This window comes from Bos indicus, chromosome 24 (genome assembly GCF_029378745.1).
Source record: "Bos indicus isolate NIAB-ARS_2022 breed Sahiwal x Tharparkar chromosome 24, NIAB-ARS_B.indTharparkar_mat_pri_1.0, whole genome shotgun sequence".
In the NCBI taxonomy this organism is placed as follows: Eukaryota; Metazoa; Chordata; class Mammalia; order Artiodactyla; family Bovidae; genus Bos; species Bos indicus.
The window spans coordinates 1,253,927-1,270,295 of record NC_091783.1 but is presented as its reverse complement, the minus strand read 5'-3'; the positions used below and the strand labels follow the sequence as shown (position 1 = coordinate 1,270,295).

The window sequence follows — 16,369 nt, the reverse complement described above, 5'->3', positions numbered from 1 at the left end:
GTTGTAGCACCTGCCCAGAGCAGCCGCTGCAGTGCCATCGACAGAGCAACATGGGCTGCGGGTCCCTGGAGGAGCCCGACTTGGAGCATGTGGGCCAGAGACCCCCGAGGGGGCCAGTCACCCAGAGGCCAGAGGGAGGGTCTCGAGGAGTATCTGCACCCGTGCTCAGGCCGGCAACTTCCTGACGGTGGGGAGGTGCACTCAATGCAAACACCCTTCCACGGACGAGCAGGGAGGGAAGCAGGTCCCTGCCCACGACGGGCTGAGTCAGCCTCAACAGGGAGGAGCGCTGACCGGGAACAACCCGGATGGACCTCGAGGACATGTTGCCGAGTGAAACAGCCGTTCTAAAAGGACAAATACTGAGTGATTCCATCCACACAAGGGGCCTGGGCTTAGCTTAGTGTGCAGGTTCACAAATGGGAGGTAGGGGATGGGGTGGGGCTGGTGATCCGGGTGCCAGCTTGAGAAGATGAGAGCACTCCACAGACAATGGCGACTGTGTGCCCGTACTTGATGCCAGTGAAGCGCACACTTATTGTTTCCATAGTGAACTGTGTTATGTGTGTCAACAGTGAACTGTGTTATGTGTGTTGCATGTGTTGACAGTGAACTGTGTTGCGTGTGTTGCGTGGGTTGATAGTGCACTGTGTTGCGTGTGTTGCGTAGGTTGATAGTGCACTGTGTTGCGTGTGTTGCATGCGTTGACAGTGAACTGTGTTGCGTGTGTTGTGTCAACAGTGAACTGTGTTATGTGTGTTGCGTGTGTTGACAGTGAACTGTGTTGCGTGTGTTACATGGGTTGATAGTGCAGTGTGTTGCGTGTGTTGATAGTGCACTGTGTTGTGTGTGTTGTGTGTGTTGCATGTGTTGCGTGTGTTGACAGTGAACTCTGTTGCGTGTGTTGACAGTGCACTGTTGCATGTGTTGCGTGTGTTGACAGTGAACTGTGTTGCGTGTGTTGCGTGTGTTGACAGTGAACTGTGTTGCGTGTGTTGCATGTGTTGACAGTGAACTGTGTTGCGTGTGTTGCGTGTGTTGACAGTGAACTGTGTTGCGTGTGTTGCGTGTGTTGACAGTGAACTGTGTTGCGTGTGTTGCATGTGTTGACAGTGAACTGTGTTGCGTGTGTTGCGTGTGTTGACAGTGAACTGTGTTGCGTGTGTTGCGTGTGTTGACAGTGAACTGTGTTGCGTGTGTTGCGTGTGTTGACAGTGAACTGTGTTGCGTGTGTTGCATGTGTTGACAGTGAACTGTATTGCGTGTGTTGTGTGTGTTGATAGTGAACTGTGTTGCGTGTGTTGATAGTGAACTGTGTTGCGTGTGTTGCGTGTGTTGACAGTGAACTGTGTTGCGTGTGTTGCATGTGTTGACAGTGAACTGTGTTGCGTGTGTTGCGTGTGTTGACAGTGAACTGTGTTGCGTGTGTTGTGTGTGTTGACAGTGAACTGTGTTGCGTGTGTTGCGTGTGTTGATAGTCAACTGTGTTGCGTGTGTTGCGTGTGTTGACAGTGAACTGTGTTGCGTGTGTTGCGTGTGTCCACACGCGTTGTAAGCAGACAAGTACAGCACAGGGTCTCTTGCTGTCTGGGCACCGGAGGCCCAAATGCGGGGGAGCCTGGGGGTGTGCGGAGGTGTCGGGCCCATGGCCCCTGCCTGGAACCCCCCGCTGTCAGCTCCTGGGACCCCACAGCCCAGCCCTGCCACAGCCCCAGGCTCTAGGGTGTGGGCTTGAAACAGCATCTTCCCTGAGGGTTCCCATCCATTTACACTTTGGCAAGACGCCACTTCCTGTTTCCAAGAAGGAAAAAAGGCCAAGCGGGCTTGTAAAAAGCCGACTTCTGCTTCAACATCAAACAGTTCAACGCAGCATCTCCATGAGTTAAGTGTAAATGAATCAGAAGCACATGGATTAAATTTCCCTTGAAATTCACTCCAGTTTAAAAATTAATGGAAAAAGTGCCTGGCAAAACTTGTTTAGAGCTTTATTGAACCAAAAACACTTTAAAAATAGTTTGGGAAGCTCGGCAGACCCAAGCCATGGGCGGATTCCATCTCCTCCCACGCTGGGCCAGAGCCCCGGGCTGGGGAGGGGGTGCTGGCCTGTGCCTGGGGTCCTGTGCCCGCCCCTCCCGAAAACTCACTGTGTGCAAAAGCGAAGCCAATTAGAGCGAGAAAGGGACCCAGACCACCCCCCAACCCCGCCAACCTCGGCCCAAGACTGGGATGGAAAACTGCTCGCCTTGGGCCACTGCTGAATTTAAGAGTTGCCATCAGAAGACTGTTCCTGTTACCATTCTGCAAAACGAAGGCATAGTGAGCTCACAGGTGCAAACCGTGAAGCTTGCCAGAAACCAGAGGAGGACCCTAGTTCCCTCCAGCCAGGTCGGTGGCCAGAGCAGATGCCCAGCCAGCCAGATATGGGGGGTGTGGAGTGCCCGCCGCCTCCGCACGCCCTCAGCTCTCAGAAACATAGGTTTGGCCTGAGGCTGCTGGGAGGGACCCAGGGCAGCAGGAGCCCGTGCAGGATCCCTCAAGAGGATGGAGGGGAACTGCGGGGACTCTGCTCCACGGGGCATCCTCACCCCTCCTGGGTCCGCCTCAGAGGCCGCCAGGCCCTTGTGGGCCTCGCAGAGCAGGACAGACCCCAGGGCCAGCTGGGGTTCCGGTGCGGCCTGGGGTCCCAGCTGAGGCTGAGTCCACAGCAAAGCAGACGAGCGGCAGAGGGGAGGCAGCTCCTCCCAGGTAAGGAGCCCACAGGCGGGGTCTCAGGTGGGCCCAGAAATCCGCCTCTGGCCTCCCTTTCAACAGAGAGGACCTTGGCCTGCATCACTGTGAAAGCGCTGAGGATTGCAGACACGACAAAAATCCCAAGGTCACTTCCGCTGCCCCAGGGGACTGAGCCCAAAGGAGACTTCCGCAGGCTGGAAGGCAGTGGGCAACACACCAGTGTGCTCAGAGGAGAACACTGCAAACCAAGAATCTGATACTCAGCAAAACTACCTTTCAAAAGCGAGGGTGAAATGAAGATTTTCCCAGATAAACAAACACTGAGAACTTGCTGCTGGCAGACCCACCTTACAAGAAATAAAGGAAGTTCTTCAGGTGGAAAGCGGGTGACCCCAGACAGACACTGAAGCCACATGAATAAACAGTGCTGTTAAAGGTAAGTACGTCATTTTATGAAGCAGTACAAATGTATATTTTCCTCCTTTATTCCAATAACTGGTTTAAAAAGCAATCGTATAAAATAATACAGATATAATGTAATGTGAGGCCTATAATTAGTGGAAATGTAAGACAAGTGTAATATTTTCACCAGAACCAAGGAAGTGGGTGAAACAAAGCTGGGAGGAAGGAGATGCCTGCAGGTGGTGAAGGAGCACCAGAGCCCCGCTGGGTCTGCAGCATCACCATTCGTTAACATGTTACCATAAAAAGAGGAGAAAGGAATGAACCCACATAGGATTCATGGTTATGTCTGTCACTGAAATTAAGCTACTAGGCATCTGAAGCTGACTGTGATGTTAATATTTCTGTGGTAAATCCACTAAAGAAATAACTTTAAAAGGGGTAAAAAGCACTAAAGAATTCATTTTGCTACATCAGAAAACATTCACTTAACATAAAGCAATAAAGGAGGAACAGAGGAACAAACCAACGGGAGGAAAACAGAAAACAAGAAAAATGAAATGGCAGATATAAATCCAATGATATCAATACTAACATTAAATGTGGATGGATTTAACAAGCTGATCAAAAGAAAATGTGATCCAACCCGAACCCGGCTACAGTAGGTGCACTTTAGACTCACGAATGGACTAAAGTGGAAAAACATACATTATGCAAAGAACAAGGTCGGGAAGCTGGAACGGCTGTATGAATGTCAGATAAAATAGATTTTAACACACAGAAAATGTCATTAAACAAAGAGGCATGTTTCATAACGATTACAGGGCCCATCCATCAGGAAGAGGTAAAAATTATAAATATATGTGCATCTAGCCACAGAGGCCCAGAATATATGCCACAGAAGCTGACGGGAGGAAGGGAGAGGCAACGCTGCAGCAATAGTGGGAGATGTCAGGAAGGGCCCTGCCTTCAATCATGGGTGTGGCAACCAGGCAGAAGACCAACCACGAAACAGAAGACCTGAGCCCAGGGAGGCATACCAGCGAGGCCCACCCGACATCCTTAGGACACGCCACCCAGGCGCGGCAGAACACACGTTCCCCTCAGAGTCACATGGGACACTGTCCAGAGAGAACGTTCTCCACTGGACCAGGGGAGCCGCTGCTGAGACTCAGGGCGGGCCACGTGGAGGGCGAAGGGCGGGAGGTGCCATGCTGAGTCTTCGGCAGGGATGCTGACCAGCCCTGGCCGTGCTGACACTGGCTGAGGACTGCAGTTTTAGCCCAGTGGTGGGACGCCTGGAGTGGGTGGTCTGGAGATGAAGAAGCCCCTGTGCTGTCTCAGGGACGAGGAGAAGATTCAAGAGCTACTTCACAGGGAAAATCTCAGAGCAGAACCTCCAAACCAGAAATGTACGGACCTCTAAGGACACCCCTAACAGAAAAGGGAACTCACAGGTGTGCAGACCCATCTTTTTCAACTTCAGGCACAACTGGCAGGTTTACTGTCAATGGCTTTTTAAAAGAACCTCAGCAAAGTTTACTTAGAAGTAAACAAACTCTTCCTAATTGTGATTTTTGGGCTTCCCAGGTGGCGCTACTGGTAAAGAACCTGCCTGCCAATGCAGGTAGACATAGAGATGTGGGTTTGATTCCTGGGTCGGAAAGATCCCCTAGAGGAAGGCACAGCAACCCTCTCCAGTATTCTTGCCTGGAGAATCCTCATGGACAGAGGAGCCTGGTGGGCGGCGGTCCGTAGAGTTGCAGAGTCGGACACAACTAAGGCAACTTAACATGCATGCAATTCTGATTTTTCACTTAATGCCTATCTCTACCCTCTGGCTCAATGCCCATGTAGCCAAGCATGTCTGCCAACACTTGGTTCAGTCTGTAAGCCTCTTGCAGGCTGCTCAGAGGTGCTGCAGGAGGAATGCACACCTGCCCTTTAGAGAAATCGCATGCTCAAAGTGGTTCCAAATGGGAGAACTTTAAACTGGCACTGCCAGGGCTTGGAGGTGGACCTGGCGAGAACAAAAGCATTTACATTCAACTCACAGATGTCTGAGGTGATTTTCATGAGCAAGAAGTGGCACCTGGGTGTGCAACAAGGGAACAGCAAGAAAGGGTGGACACCAGCTGCACCTGCCCAGAAGGCCCTGCCAGGCTGGGGGTGCAGAAGCTGGAAAGTGGGACCAAGGGGTCCCCAGCGGGGCTCCCAGGGCAGGGGACACAGCAGCCCCTTCAGGCAGCTCTGGCCAGACCAGTGCCTCCCAGGTCCTCCAGAGCCGGTCCCCAGGCCGCGGGCGCTGAGGGTGCCATCTCCATAGCACTTGTACTTGAACACAAAACCGAGAACAACAGCGACTGCAAAGTCTATAGAAAATATTGAGCAGGAAGATGAATACCCAAGTGTGCACCAGAAGAAAGGATTTGGCACTAAAGGGACTTTGAAAGTGGTAAGCTTCTTTGGGTGTATTTGCCCCAATAATCCACAGAAACAACAGTAATCTAAAAATAGTCTTGTTTTCTGTCCTAAGCTCCTTTTAACTTCGTTAGTCATCACCAATTCTTAAAATAAAACCCGTGTAACGTCTCTCCTAGTAGCAGCTATAAACACACCTCGAGCGGGGCCGGAGGACCCAGAAAGGCGGAAGGGGCGCCGGGGGGCCGCGGGCGCGGGGACGAGGCCGGTGGCCCCGCGGTGGCCGCAGGGCCGGCCCGAGGCGGACACGGGGGCGCGCTGGCCGCGGAGCTGCGCCGCCGCCTCCGGGACTCCCTGCGCCCTGGCGCGCGGCCACCGTGGTCCGGGCAACGGCATTAAACAGAGGGAAACAGACGGGACACCGTCACCCGGGCGGGGGAATGAGGGGCGCGTTGAGAGCAGACAGGAAAAGAGCTTTTCTGGATGGAGTGAAAATTATTTATTGGAGGAAGAGGAGGAGGAGGCGGCGGCCAATGGCCGAGTGGCACTCCCGCCCCGAGGGGTCCCGCAGGCTCCGGGGCCGCAGGAGCCGCAGGAGCCCCGCGCCCCTGAAAGCCCGAGAGGGGCGGGCGGAGGGGGCGAGAGTCAGCCTTCCTTTTGACACAACTCTCCAGACCTCCCTTCGCTCCACGCCACGACTCGGCCTCTCCTCCCGGCCCGTTCCCCTAGTGGGGCGGGCACTCGCGCCGACAAACTCTCCAGGCAAAACCCGAGCCCGTAGACTAGGGGGCCGGGGACTCACCAGCGCATCTTTGCAGAGGGAGGCGGGGGCGGGGGGAAGGGGGAGGGGCGGGGCGCCCCCTGGCGGCTGCCAGCTCCGGACGCACGTCCCGCCCCCCGAGTCCCCGCCCCCCAGTCTCCGCTTCCCCCACCTTTCTCCCCCCCCGCCCCGCCTCCCTCCGTCCCGCGTCCTCGCGACCCTACCCCCTCGGTAAGCGCGAGCGGTTCCCCCTCTTGGGCCTCCAGCGTCCTCGCGGGGTCTCCCAGCCCCAGCCACTGCGTCCCCGCGGGGTCCCCCCCGGCCCTTTGCCTGGGGCTCGGGGCGCCTGGCGGGCCAGCTCCCAGAACGTGCGCTGACCCACAGGTAATAACACCAGGAGTGTCCTGACCCCCACCAGACCCCCAGGGGAGACCCCCAGGGGAGACCTGCGCCCAGTCAGGCCGACTCCACTGGGATGAACCGACAACCGCGGTGGTGACGTGGGCATCCCCCCGCAGGGCGCCTTCCTGTTGTTTAATGTCGCACCGAGGGCAGGGCAACCCCCCCCCCCCCCCGCACTGGGTCAAGCGTGGCATCCCCCTTTCCCCGGGTGCCGGGCGTGGAGTCCTTTGGGAGCACCCACCCGCGAGCCGCAGGCCTCTTGGTCCCTGCGGCAGACACGTCTTCTGCTTTGGGTTTATTTTAACCCACATAGGGTGTCGTGCAATATATTTATGATTCTTAAACACCAGACATTTTAACTGCCCCAACACTCCGTCCCTTCCATCCAAGGCCAACACGAAGATATGGTCCCATTTTGGCCGCTGAGCTGCACCAAGAAGCAGGAGGGCTTGAAAGAGGAAAGAGTGAAGTGAAACGGCCGCTTGGAGAGGCCTCCCCCGCGAGGCGAGTGGACCAGCCCCCGTCGGCTGGAAACCCCAGTCGCGCCCGTAAACCGCCCTGGCCCTAGGGGCCGGCCGGGGGCGACGGCTGGGAGCCCGGGGAGGGGCTCGTGGTTCTCCACGCCCCACCCCCCCTCCCCGCCGCCCCGCGCCAGCCAGCCGTGCAACAGGCAATCTGGGTCGCTCAGATATTTACAGAAGAAAAATGACAGTGACTCCACGTCCCGGGACTGCCGTGCAATCTGTTAGTAATTTAGCGGGATGGGAATTTCCTTTCTCGGGCCTGCCAGTGGAAGCGCTTTTCCAAATTTCCACAGCGGGGGAAGCCTGCGATTTTACATAATGACTTCAGCATGCAGGGCTCTCTCGGCACCCCCGTCGGCCCCCCTCCCCGCCCCGCCCCGCCCCCCTCATTAAAGCGCAGTGCGGTTCTCTCAGGACACCCGAGTGGACCCAGGCGTCCGGGCCGGGCCGCGCGCCGGGTGCGCCCCAGCCTCTCCGCATGCACCCCTGTCCGCCCCCCTTGCGCCCCGCGGGACGGGCGAGCGGCGGCCCGGCGCGGGGAGGGGCGGCCGCTCGGCGGCTGGTCCCCCGGGCCCAGCGCCGGCTCGGGCGGGCGGGGGCGTGATGTCACGGCAGGGAGGGGGCGCGGGAGCGGCCGGGCCAGCGGGGAGGCGGGGGAGGTATTTTCCAGCTTTAAAAAGGCAGGAGGCAGAGCGCGGCCCTGCGTCAGAGCGAGACTCAGAGACTCCGAACTCGCCGGCACAGTCACCGCGCCGGGGAGGGCGGCCGGGCGCGGGGACCGGGGCGCGGGCGCACACCTCCGAGCCCCGGCCACCGCCACCCTGCGGGGCTCCCGGGGCCGCAGCCCGGCTCCGCCACGCGCGCACACACCCTCCCACCACATTTCTCTGGGGCGCGCGGGCTGAGCTGAGCCCGGGCCGGAGCACGTCGGCCAGGGGAGAGGGGGCCTTTCGCGGGAGACCGGACCCCGGGCGGCAGCGCGAGGCGCCCACTTCTCCCGCTCCTCCTCCTGCTTGCCGCCGCCGCCGCCGCCGCGTGGATGCCAAGTACCAGTTTTCCAGTCCCTTCCAAGTTTCCACTCGGCCCTCCGGTTGCAGTCGGCGGGAGCGGAGAAACTTTGGGGCCCTCGGCGCCCGCCGGCGGCACCATGAAGTCAGCAGAGGAAGGTAAGCGGGCGCAGCCGCAGTCCCCCACCGCGGCCCCCGAGGCGTGGGGGCGGCCCCGCACCCTGAGCCCCGCGCCGATCCCGCCTGCGCCCGGCGGGCTCCCGGCCTGGGGAGGGGCGAGCAGGCCAGTCTGGTGTCCGCGCGCGGGGAGGGGCGCGGGCAGCCGAGCGCGCAGCGGGCGCGCTGCAAAGATTGGGAACCGGTGTCCCCCTGGTGTTTCCCCAGAGCGGCCCTGATTTCGAACGCGCCTTCTTGCCAATAGGTGTCTCCTCTTCTCTAGCGCTGAGTGCGCGCACTTGGCCTTCGCTGGTGCAGCCGCTCGGCAGATCCCGCTGTAGAAACTCGGTTCATATGCAGGCGGCTTGGGGACCAGCGAGGTTAGGGCCGACAGAGCCACAAAGGAAGGACATTTTGGGGAGAAGCGAGGCTTCTTTAGGAAAGAGGGATGGCCCGGTTTCTTCCCCAGTGGGGCCGGGCCACCCTGTAGCCTCGAAGACCAGCCGTACAGTGATGTGGGGATCTCTGCTCCCCTCTACGAACTTAGAGGGGGGCGGATTCTCTCCAGGCACCGGGCCACGGGAACCGCTCCGTAAGGCGCCGCCACGCCGATGGCTCGACCCGCAGAACTAAAAGCGATGAAAGGCGCGGTGGGGCGCAGCCCCTAATTCAAACCAGTTTGCAATCTTGTGGATTTGAGAGTTCCAACCGTAGATGTTTCAGGACAGTCTGGGAAGGGCCTGCCGAGTTTCAAGCTACTTTTTCATAGTCACAAGGATGGCATAAGCGTCTGCCCTGAAGCCGGTGATGGCGAGGCCGCGACTGATAGTCTGCTGGCGACCCTCCTTCGTGCAGCCTCGGGTCCACAGCCCCTCACATTCACCCCTCACCCGCCCTTAGAAACCGCCACCATCACCCCGAACTCCCCCACCACCCTCATTAGCCGGGAGCAAAGGGGTGATTAGCCTCCTGTGAGGGGCCACCGGGGCCAGGGCTCTGGTGGAAGCCAGAGACACCTTTCCAAACGCCTTATCAGCGCTGAAGTACTTTGTCTAAATTATTTTAAGAAAACTGCCAAGGCTGCCAATGTGTAATGAGTACTCATATTTTATAAGGGCAGACATCCTTCTGGGAAGTGCTAGAAACTAAATGCTACTGCTTCCTGCACGATTCTAATAAATATGACGGCCCCACTTGCATCACAGCTGCAGTTTTCAAAGACTGCCTGCTCTGGAGAACTTCTTACCGTCAGCAAACATGCGCTCAAGACCCTACATTCAATGTAAGAACGTCATATGGGGGTCAGGGCCTTGATGTCTTATGTTATTTATATGTAGTTTTAATCAAGGGAAGATATATATTAGCATACACCTTATGTTTCTTACCATTTCATGCCAATTTAGAAAATGTTTAAATGTAAGCAGTAGATAATGCTTACAGGACGAGCTGTTACTGTCAGAAAAGTTTTAAAAGTTGTCGAGATTTTGATTTTACATCTTTGGACACTTTACATCAAAGTTTCCCCACATATTTCTTACCACTGCTTTTTAAATATGTGGGCCTTTCAAAGTTTAGATCTCTTTACTTGAGCAGTCGGTGGTCTGTCGTCAATAAAGGGTCCTTTTTTTTTTTTTCTCTTACAAGAAGAAAAGACATCTATGAGGGGGTGATTATTTGTCCTGTTTCCTACGTAAGAGAATACATTCTAAGGCGCCAGTGCTGAGACAGCTAGCCAGGCGCGGTGATACCCTTCGACTAAACAAATATCGGTGCATGTATCAGGACTGCAGAATTAGGCCAACCAGAAAGCATGATCTAATCCTTCATACAGACAGGAGCGGGGTGTGAGAGGCAAGAGCCCGTCTGCAGGTCCACGCCTGCCTTGCTCAGGGCTGGCGGAAGGATCTGGCCTTCCCCGCAGGCCAGACTGGGCTTTGGTTGCCCATCTGAGAATCTGAGGGAATCCCCAGCCTTCCCCTCCAGTTTAATGAGCATCTGGTCAAAGCTCATTAGGCCTGTTGTTCGGGAAGGCCCTGTGCTTGTTTTTCCGCGTGGGGAAGGCAGAGAAATGCGGGCCTTGTAGGTACGCCCACCACCCATTCAGAAGTTGCTCCACACGGAATGCCTGGGGCGCTCCAGGACTGAACAAAGCCCGCCCTGTTCTCCCGCCTCGCTCCGCGTCGTCTCCTAATCCAGATTAGAAAGGCCCCGTGGCCGCATCGCTCGCAGGGCTGGAGGCCTGGGCCCCGAGCACACCCGCCGCCGCTGGGAGGAAGCGCCAAGCTAAACATTTCCATCAAGACAGGAGTGTCTGCTGAATTGGCAAATAGCTCCAAACCATTTACAAGACGCAAGGCACTGAGGGTGCTGGTGGGGGACCAGTTAGAAAACGGCCCCCTCTCGGGCGACCTTGGTGGGGGGTCAGCTTCTCCTTGGGACAAAGCAGACCTGAGTCCTGACCCTGGGGGACTCGGGTCCACCGGGAAGGATAAACCCACTTTCTCCAGGACAAAACAGTCCAGAGAGACGTTTTGGTGTAAACAGTGGGTAGAGGCTGTTAGGTTTGTGTGTAAGTTTTTGGCGAGGGTGATAAAGTGGCTGAACTTAAAAAAAAAAAAGAGAGAAAAATGAAATGCTGTGGCTTCTGAACGGAAAACAGAACTTCCATTTGCCTGAAGGTCAGCAAAAAAAGCAAACTAAAACAAAACAGCCCTCCAACATACATCTCAAAGTTGGGACTATTATTAGAAACTAAATCAGGCCAAAGTGAACTATAGTTTATCACGAGAGAAAACCAGCCGTTTGAAAAGGTCCTGAGAGAGAAGAGGTTTGGGGGGTGTCGGGTGACTCCCAGGTTCTCTGCTTCCGGAAAAATTGGTCCCCAGGGGCCGAGGGCCTGCAGGAGAGGGGAGGACGCGACAGGCTGGATTAGCAGCAGAGTCGCAGAAACGGACCATTGAGCACCGCCTCCTTCCCCCGTGGGCGATCCTCTGCCTCCCCCCCCCCCCCCCCCCCCCCCACCCCGCCTTCCTGACCACCTTTCTCGGGCTTTTCCAGATGTTGCTTTCACGGGGCGCCAAGACCCTGGGGAAGTAGAACGGCTGGGAGAAAGTCCAGTTGGGCCGGGGGCGGGCTGGTCTCAGGAGGGCCTAGCTCTACACGGACTTTGTGCGCACACGCTGCTCTGCGCCCCGGCCTTGGGTGTCACCCCCGCGGGCTCCCCCTCTTCTCGCTCGGCCTGGGGGAGCTCTGGGGTTATTCAGGGATGGTTGGCAGGCTACTCGTGGGCCCACAGGCGTTTGCACGCGTGTTTCAGTAATTTGAGGGACTAAAGTGAGCGGGGTCACAAAAAGGAAAGGTAGCTAGTTGGGCATCAGCCTGCCCGTAGCAGGCCGCGCTGGAAGGCTGCGCCGCCGCCCGGGCGTCCCCACGACCTCCCACCTCCTGACTCTCAGGGTGGGGCTGGGGGGGCGGGGTGGAGATCTAAGCTGCCCGGGCCGGAGCGCAGTATCGTGCGTGCGGGTTGGGGGAAGAAGCTGCTCCTCTGAAAGCCGGCCCTGCCATCCAGGGGGTTCTGAGCCGGCCCGGCCTGCGGGGCTCCAGCAGGACGGAGGTGGGGGCTCCCCGACCCAGGGGCGGGCGGCAGCCTGGAGGTCCCTTCGGCCGCTCAGCGGAGCCGCTGTGGTCAGGGCCGCGCGTCCCGGGCTCTGCGCCCCTCCCTCCAGCCCCCTCCCCGGTGGAGCCGCCGATGCCGCTCGCTGCGCCCGCCTCCCCGAGCGAGGTTGCGGGCTGGCGGGGGTACACCGCCAGGTCCCGTCCGCACTCCCAGCTTCTGTCCACCCGACTCCCGCCGCAGGGGTTCTAGGGCCGCGGGGCGGACGGAGGTGGCCGGAGACCCCGTGTGCCCCTCTGGCACCAGTGCACCCCCCGAGCGCAGATCCGGGAGGCACCCGGGGATCTCCCTCGCGCTGGGGGGCCGACCCCGAGAGCTTCCCTGGGGGGGCCCCCGGGCGCGGGTGGGGGCGCGGGGAGCCGGGACACCAGTGAAAGGCGTGCGCTCCGGCTCGCGGGGAGAGTTTATTTAAAACTCGGAAGCCGGCGGCCGGCGAGCCGCTTGTTTATGTAAACCCGGAAACAGCGGGGGGAGGGGCGCGGCGGGGGAGGGCCGGGGGGGAGGGGCGCGGGAGTCACGTTACCGAGGACGCGCGGCCGAGCCCGGGCGCAGCCGAGTCCCGGCGGCGCGACCACAGGTGCCCGCGGCCCGCGCCCGATCACGGAGCCCGGCCCGGGACCCCGACACTAGACCCCGACCAGGAGCCCGACCCCGCCTCGACCCCAGACCCCATGAGACCCCGGACCCTGAATCTGATCCCGACCCTGACCTCGGACCCCTGACCTAGGACTCGGAACCCGAGCCCCGACCCCCACCCTGGACCCCTGACCTCGAACCCCGACTCCGGCCCTGGCCCTCTGACCCCCGACCCAACATGACGGGGCTGGAGGAGGACCAGGAGTTCGACTTTGACTTCCTCTTCGAGTTTAACCAGAGCGACGAGGGCGCCGTCGCGGCCCCCGCAGGTGGGTGCGCGGCCGGGCGCGGGGCGGGCGGCGGATCCGGGTCGGGAGGGGCCGGTCTGGAGGCGCGCCCGGCTCCCGCCCCTCTGCCCGGGGCGCCCCCCCGGCCTCCGTCCCACCCTCCGCGGCGCCCGGGCAGAAAACAGGTCCAAGCTGAGGGGCGAGCGGGGCGGCGGGGGAGGCCCTCTGGGGTCGTAGGGTCGCCTTGCCAAATGGGCTAGGCTCCGGGCGCCGTCCCGCTGGAGGGGCCTCCTCTTTAGGGCGCGGTGGGTACTGTTCCTGCCAGGGGACAGGGCGCCAGGCCCCGGACGTGGACGTCCCGCGGGGCGGGGGCCAGGAGCCCCTACGTCTGCCCTCCAGGCTCCTTGTGCCCTCAGCGCTAAAACCTCCCGCCCCACCAGGAAAAGTCCCAGGGGAACCAGCCTTCAGGCCCCGCGACCACCGAGTTCCCCGGCCTTTTCTTTCTTTCATTTTCTCTTCTCTGTCAAAAATAAAGGTTCTACTTAAACAAGCAGCTGATGCAGGAACCCTCCAGCCCCCGGGACTGGGTGCGTGCTCTCCAATAGGAATGAGACGTTGAGCAGTCACCCAGTTTTGCAGGAAGACTGGGCCTGAGCTGGAGGCCGCCCCAAGTGGAGGGCGCCCGGAGCCCCTCCCTGCAGCCTGGCCCCCCACCTGTCTCTTGTGTCCCCTGTCAGCCTCCTTTCTTGTTTGTCTGCAGGACACTCTCTCTGGCCCTGCCCACGTGGCGGGGAAGTGGTGAAGCTGAGCCCAGCAGCTTGGCACCGTTGGGTACCCAGCTCTGCAATGACTGTATAATATTTTCCGTATCATTCACCACCCCTCTTTTAAAACTGCAGCGTCCTGCTCGTTTTTTTAAAAAACAAATGTTCCAACCAGGCCAATGTGGCCTGAATCAGTCCTCCCTGGATGGCCTCCCTTTTCCTCTTCTGGGCTGTGGGTCCCCAGGCCTTTGGGTGGGTGGGAGCCAAGGCAGGCGAGGGTGGGAGAGCGTGGCAGTTTTCTGAACAGATGTGAGGCTCGAGGTGGAGAAATGGGCCCCACAGGCCTTCTGTACTCGCTTGGGTTTGGCTGTCTGGACGCAGGTCCTGGCTGGGCTGTCTGGGCTGTTTCCACTAGCATACTTTCTCCCTTGGTATCCAGCCTCCTTTCCAGTCTTCTTAGCAGATGTATCTGACGAGAGGCCTGATGTGTGAACTGCTCCCCTGACCACTCCAGGGTGTGAAAGCCGGGTGAGGACGGAGTGCCACGCACATCCGGTGTCCTCAGGCTCTGCCGCCCCAGAAGGCAGGCCTGGTCAGAGCAGAGGCCTGTGCTTGGGAGTCCCCTGGAGTGGGGGGAAGGCCTCACAGCCCCCTCGGTCTCTGTGCATGTCTGCTCCCGTGACAGCAAACTGAGCAAAATTCTCAAGGTGCTCCTTCAGCATCGTTGCCAAGTGTATACCCCCACCCACCCCAGCCTCCAGGGACCACAGTCCCAGGAAAGCCTCCTGCAGGAAGGCCTCTGGGATACCGGGCCTTGGTGGAGGGACGTCAGGCAGCTGGAGGGAGCTCTGGGCAGAGACGAGGTGGTGCCTTCACTTTGTCATGGCATTAGAAGAAAGCATCCCTTTTTATCTATCTATGTGAGAGACACTCATACTTTTTATTACGACTATCTTAGAGCAGGTTTTAGGTTTACAGCAGAATTGAGAGGAAGGTATCGAGATTTCCTGTGTACCCCCTGCACCCACAGGCACAGCCCCCCAACCATTGACATCTCCCCTAGATGGGACGGTTGTTACAGTCAATGAACCTACATGGACACATCATCGTCCAAAGTCTGTAGTTTACATAATGTTCCCTCTGGGTGTTTAATCCTGTGGGTTTGGATGAATGTGTAACGACACATGTCCACCATAGTGGGGTCATTCAGAGCGCTTTCACTGCCCCGCCCCTGTTCATCCCTGCCTCCTCAGTCCCCGACCACTGACCTGGTCACTGTGTCCCTAGTTTTTCCAGAGCGTCCTGCAGTTGGGACGCTGGACGCAGAGGATGCAGCCTTTTCAGATTGGCTCCTTTCACTCAAGTGACACTCAACTTGCGTCTCCTCCAGGCCTCTTCCTGACTTGATGGCTCTAGTGCTGAATAACATCTTTTGCCTGGATGGATCACAGTTTATCCATTCACTTAACGAAGGACATCTTGGTTGCTTCTAAGTTTCGGAAGCTATGAATAAAGTACATTCTTCTTGTTCTTATTAATTACTAACATTACATTGTAATTATTAAGTTAATGGTTACATTGTTATATTAAATTCTTCAGCTCTTAATGGGTGACAGAAATGACTTCACATTATTTCAGGGATGAACTTGGACAGAAATAAGTGAATGACTGACCAACTCTGAAGTTGATTGTGAAGCGAGGTGACAGAGCTTGGGAGGCGATTATACTCAGCCCAGAATGGGCACTTTCTCAAAAGGATTCGGCCTTGCCTGACCACAGGGCCCCTCACCCTCACCATTCTGAGTGAGAGTGGCATATTCTCACCTGTCACCTGTCGCTCACGCCACCTCTTGCTCTAGAGTGCGTGACACCCCCGCGTTCGAGGAGGCCTGGGTGCTGGGGTTCCTTATGTGCAGAGAGCTTGGCAGGTGCAGATAGTCAGTCACCATTTGTTGGAAGAAAGAAAGCAAGCAGAGTTTTAAAAATAACCCACCCTGGTCTGGGCAGGGTGTTGTTTGCCCAACAGGGGCTGCCCTGGCCCCTCTGGGGAAGGAGGATGGCTGGGGGCTTCCCTCCTGGGGGGGCTTCCTGCTGCAACTTCCCTCTGGGTCTCAGGAAATAGCTGCTCTGCTGTGGGCCGGGCGGGCGTGGCCCTGCTTCCCGCCCCGGGCTCCTGTTTTCTAAGTTATTTTGGCCGCCCAGCTGGGGCTGTCACCCTGGCAACGCAGGAGGAAATGGGCGGGGCCTCCTGGCGGCCTGGGGGCGGGTCCCTCACCGTGCCGGTTGGGGGCCCAAGATTCTTGCGTGAAAGGGGACGTTTCCTGAGAAAAGGAAGACTTGGAGTTTTTATTCAAAGTGCCCTCTCAGTGATGGTGGTGGCCTGGAGACCCCAGAGGCCCACGTGTTCTGCTCGCTCGCGGCCCTCCGGGCCTCGGGCCCAGAACCCAGCGTGCCGGCCAACCCGGGGCCACGCAGGCCGAGGGCCACACTTGCGCCTCCAGCCGGCAGGCCCACGCCCTCAGTTTGCTCAGACTTCCAGAGACACTCCACCAGCGGGGTCTTTGTCCGGAGGATGTTTTACTCTTCCCGTGGAGTTTGTCGAAGGAAGCAGCCGGGGCGAGTCGGCCTGGGGATGTCTTGGCCCCTTAGACGAGGGGCCTGGAGGGG

General features: G+C 58.4%; 1 protein-coding gene across 4 annotated transcripts in view; it reads left to right on the top strand.

The window, feature by feature from the left end:
• The first annotated feature begins 7,988 nt into the window (after positions 1–7,988).
• Positions 7,989–16,369, top strand: part of NFATC1 (nuclear factor of activated T cells 1) — an 87,011-nt gene continuing 78,630 nt past the window's right edge. Inside the window, exon 1 of one of the 4 annotated variants that reach the window (XM_070778621.1) lies at positions 7,989–8,405. In XM_070778621.1, the coding sequence (XP_070634722.1) occupies positions 8,279–8,405 (127 nt within the window). In that variant the 5' untranslated portion in view covers positions 7,989–8,278. Of the gene's footprint in view, positions 8,406–12,600; positions 12,981–16,369 lie in introns of those variants that run through there. The other 3 variants (XM_070778622.1, XM_070778623.1, XM_019986525.2) reach the window with 3 other exon arrangements.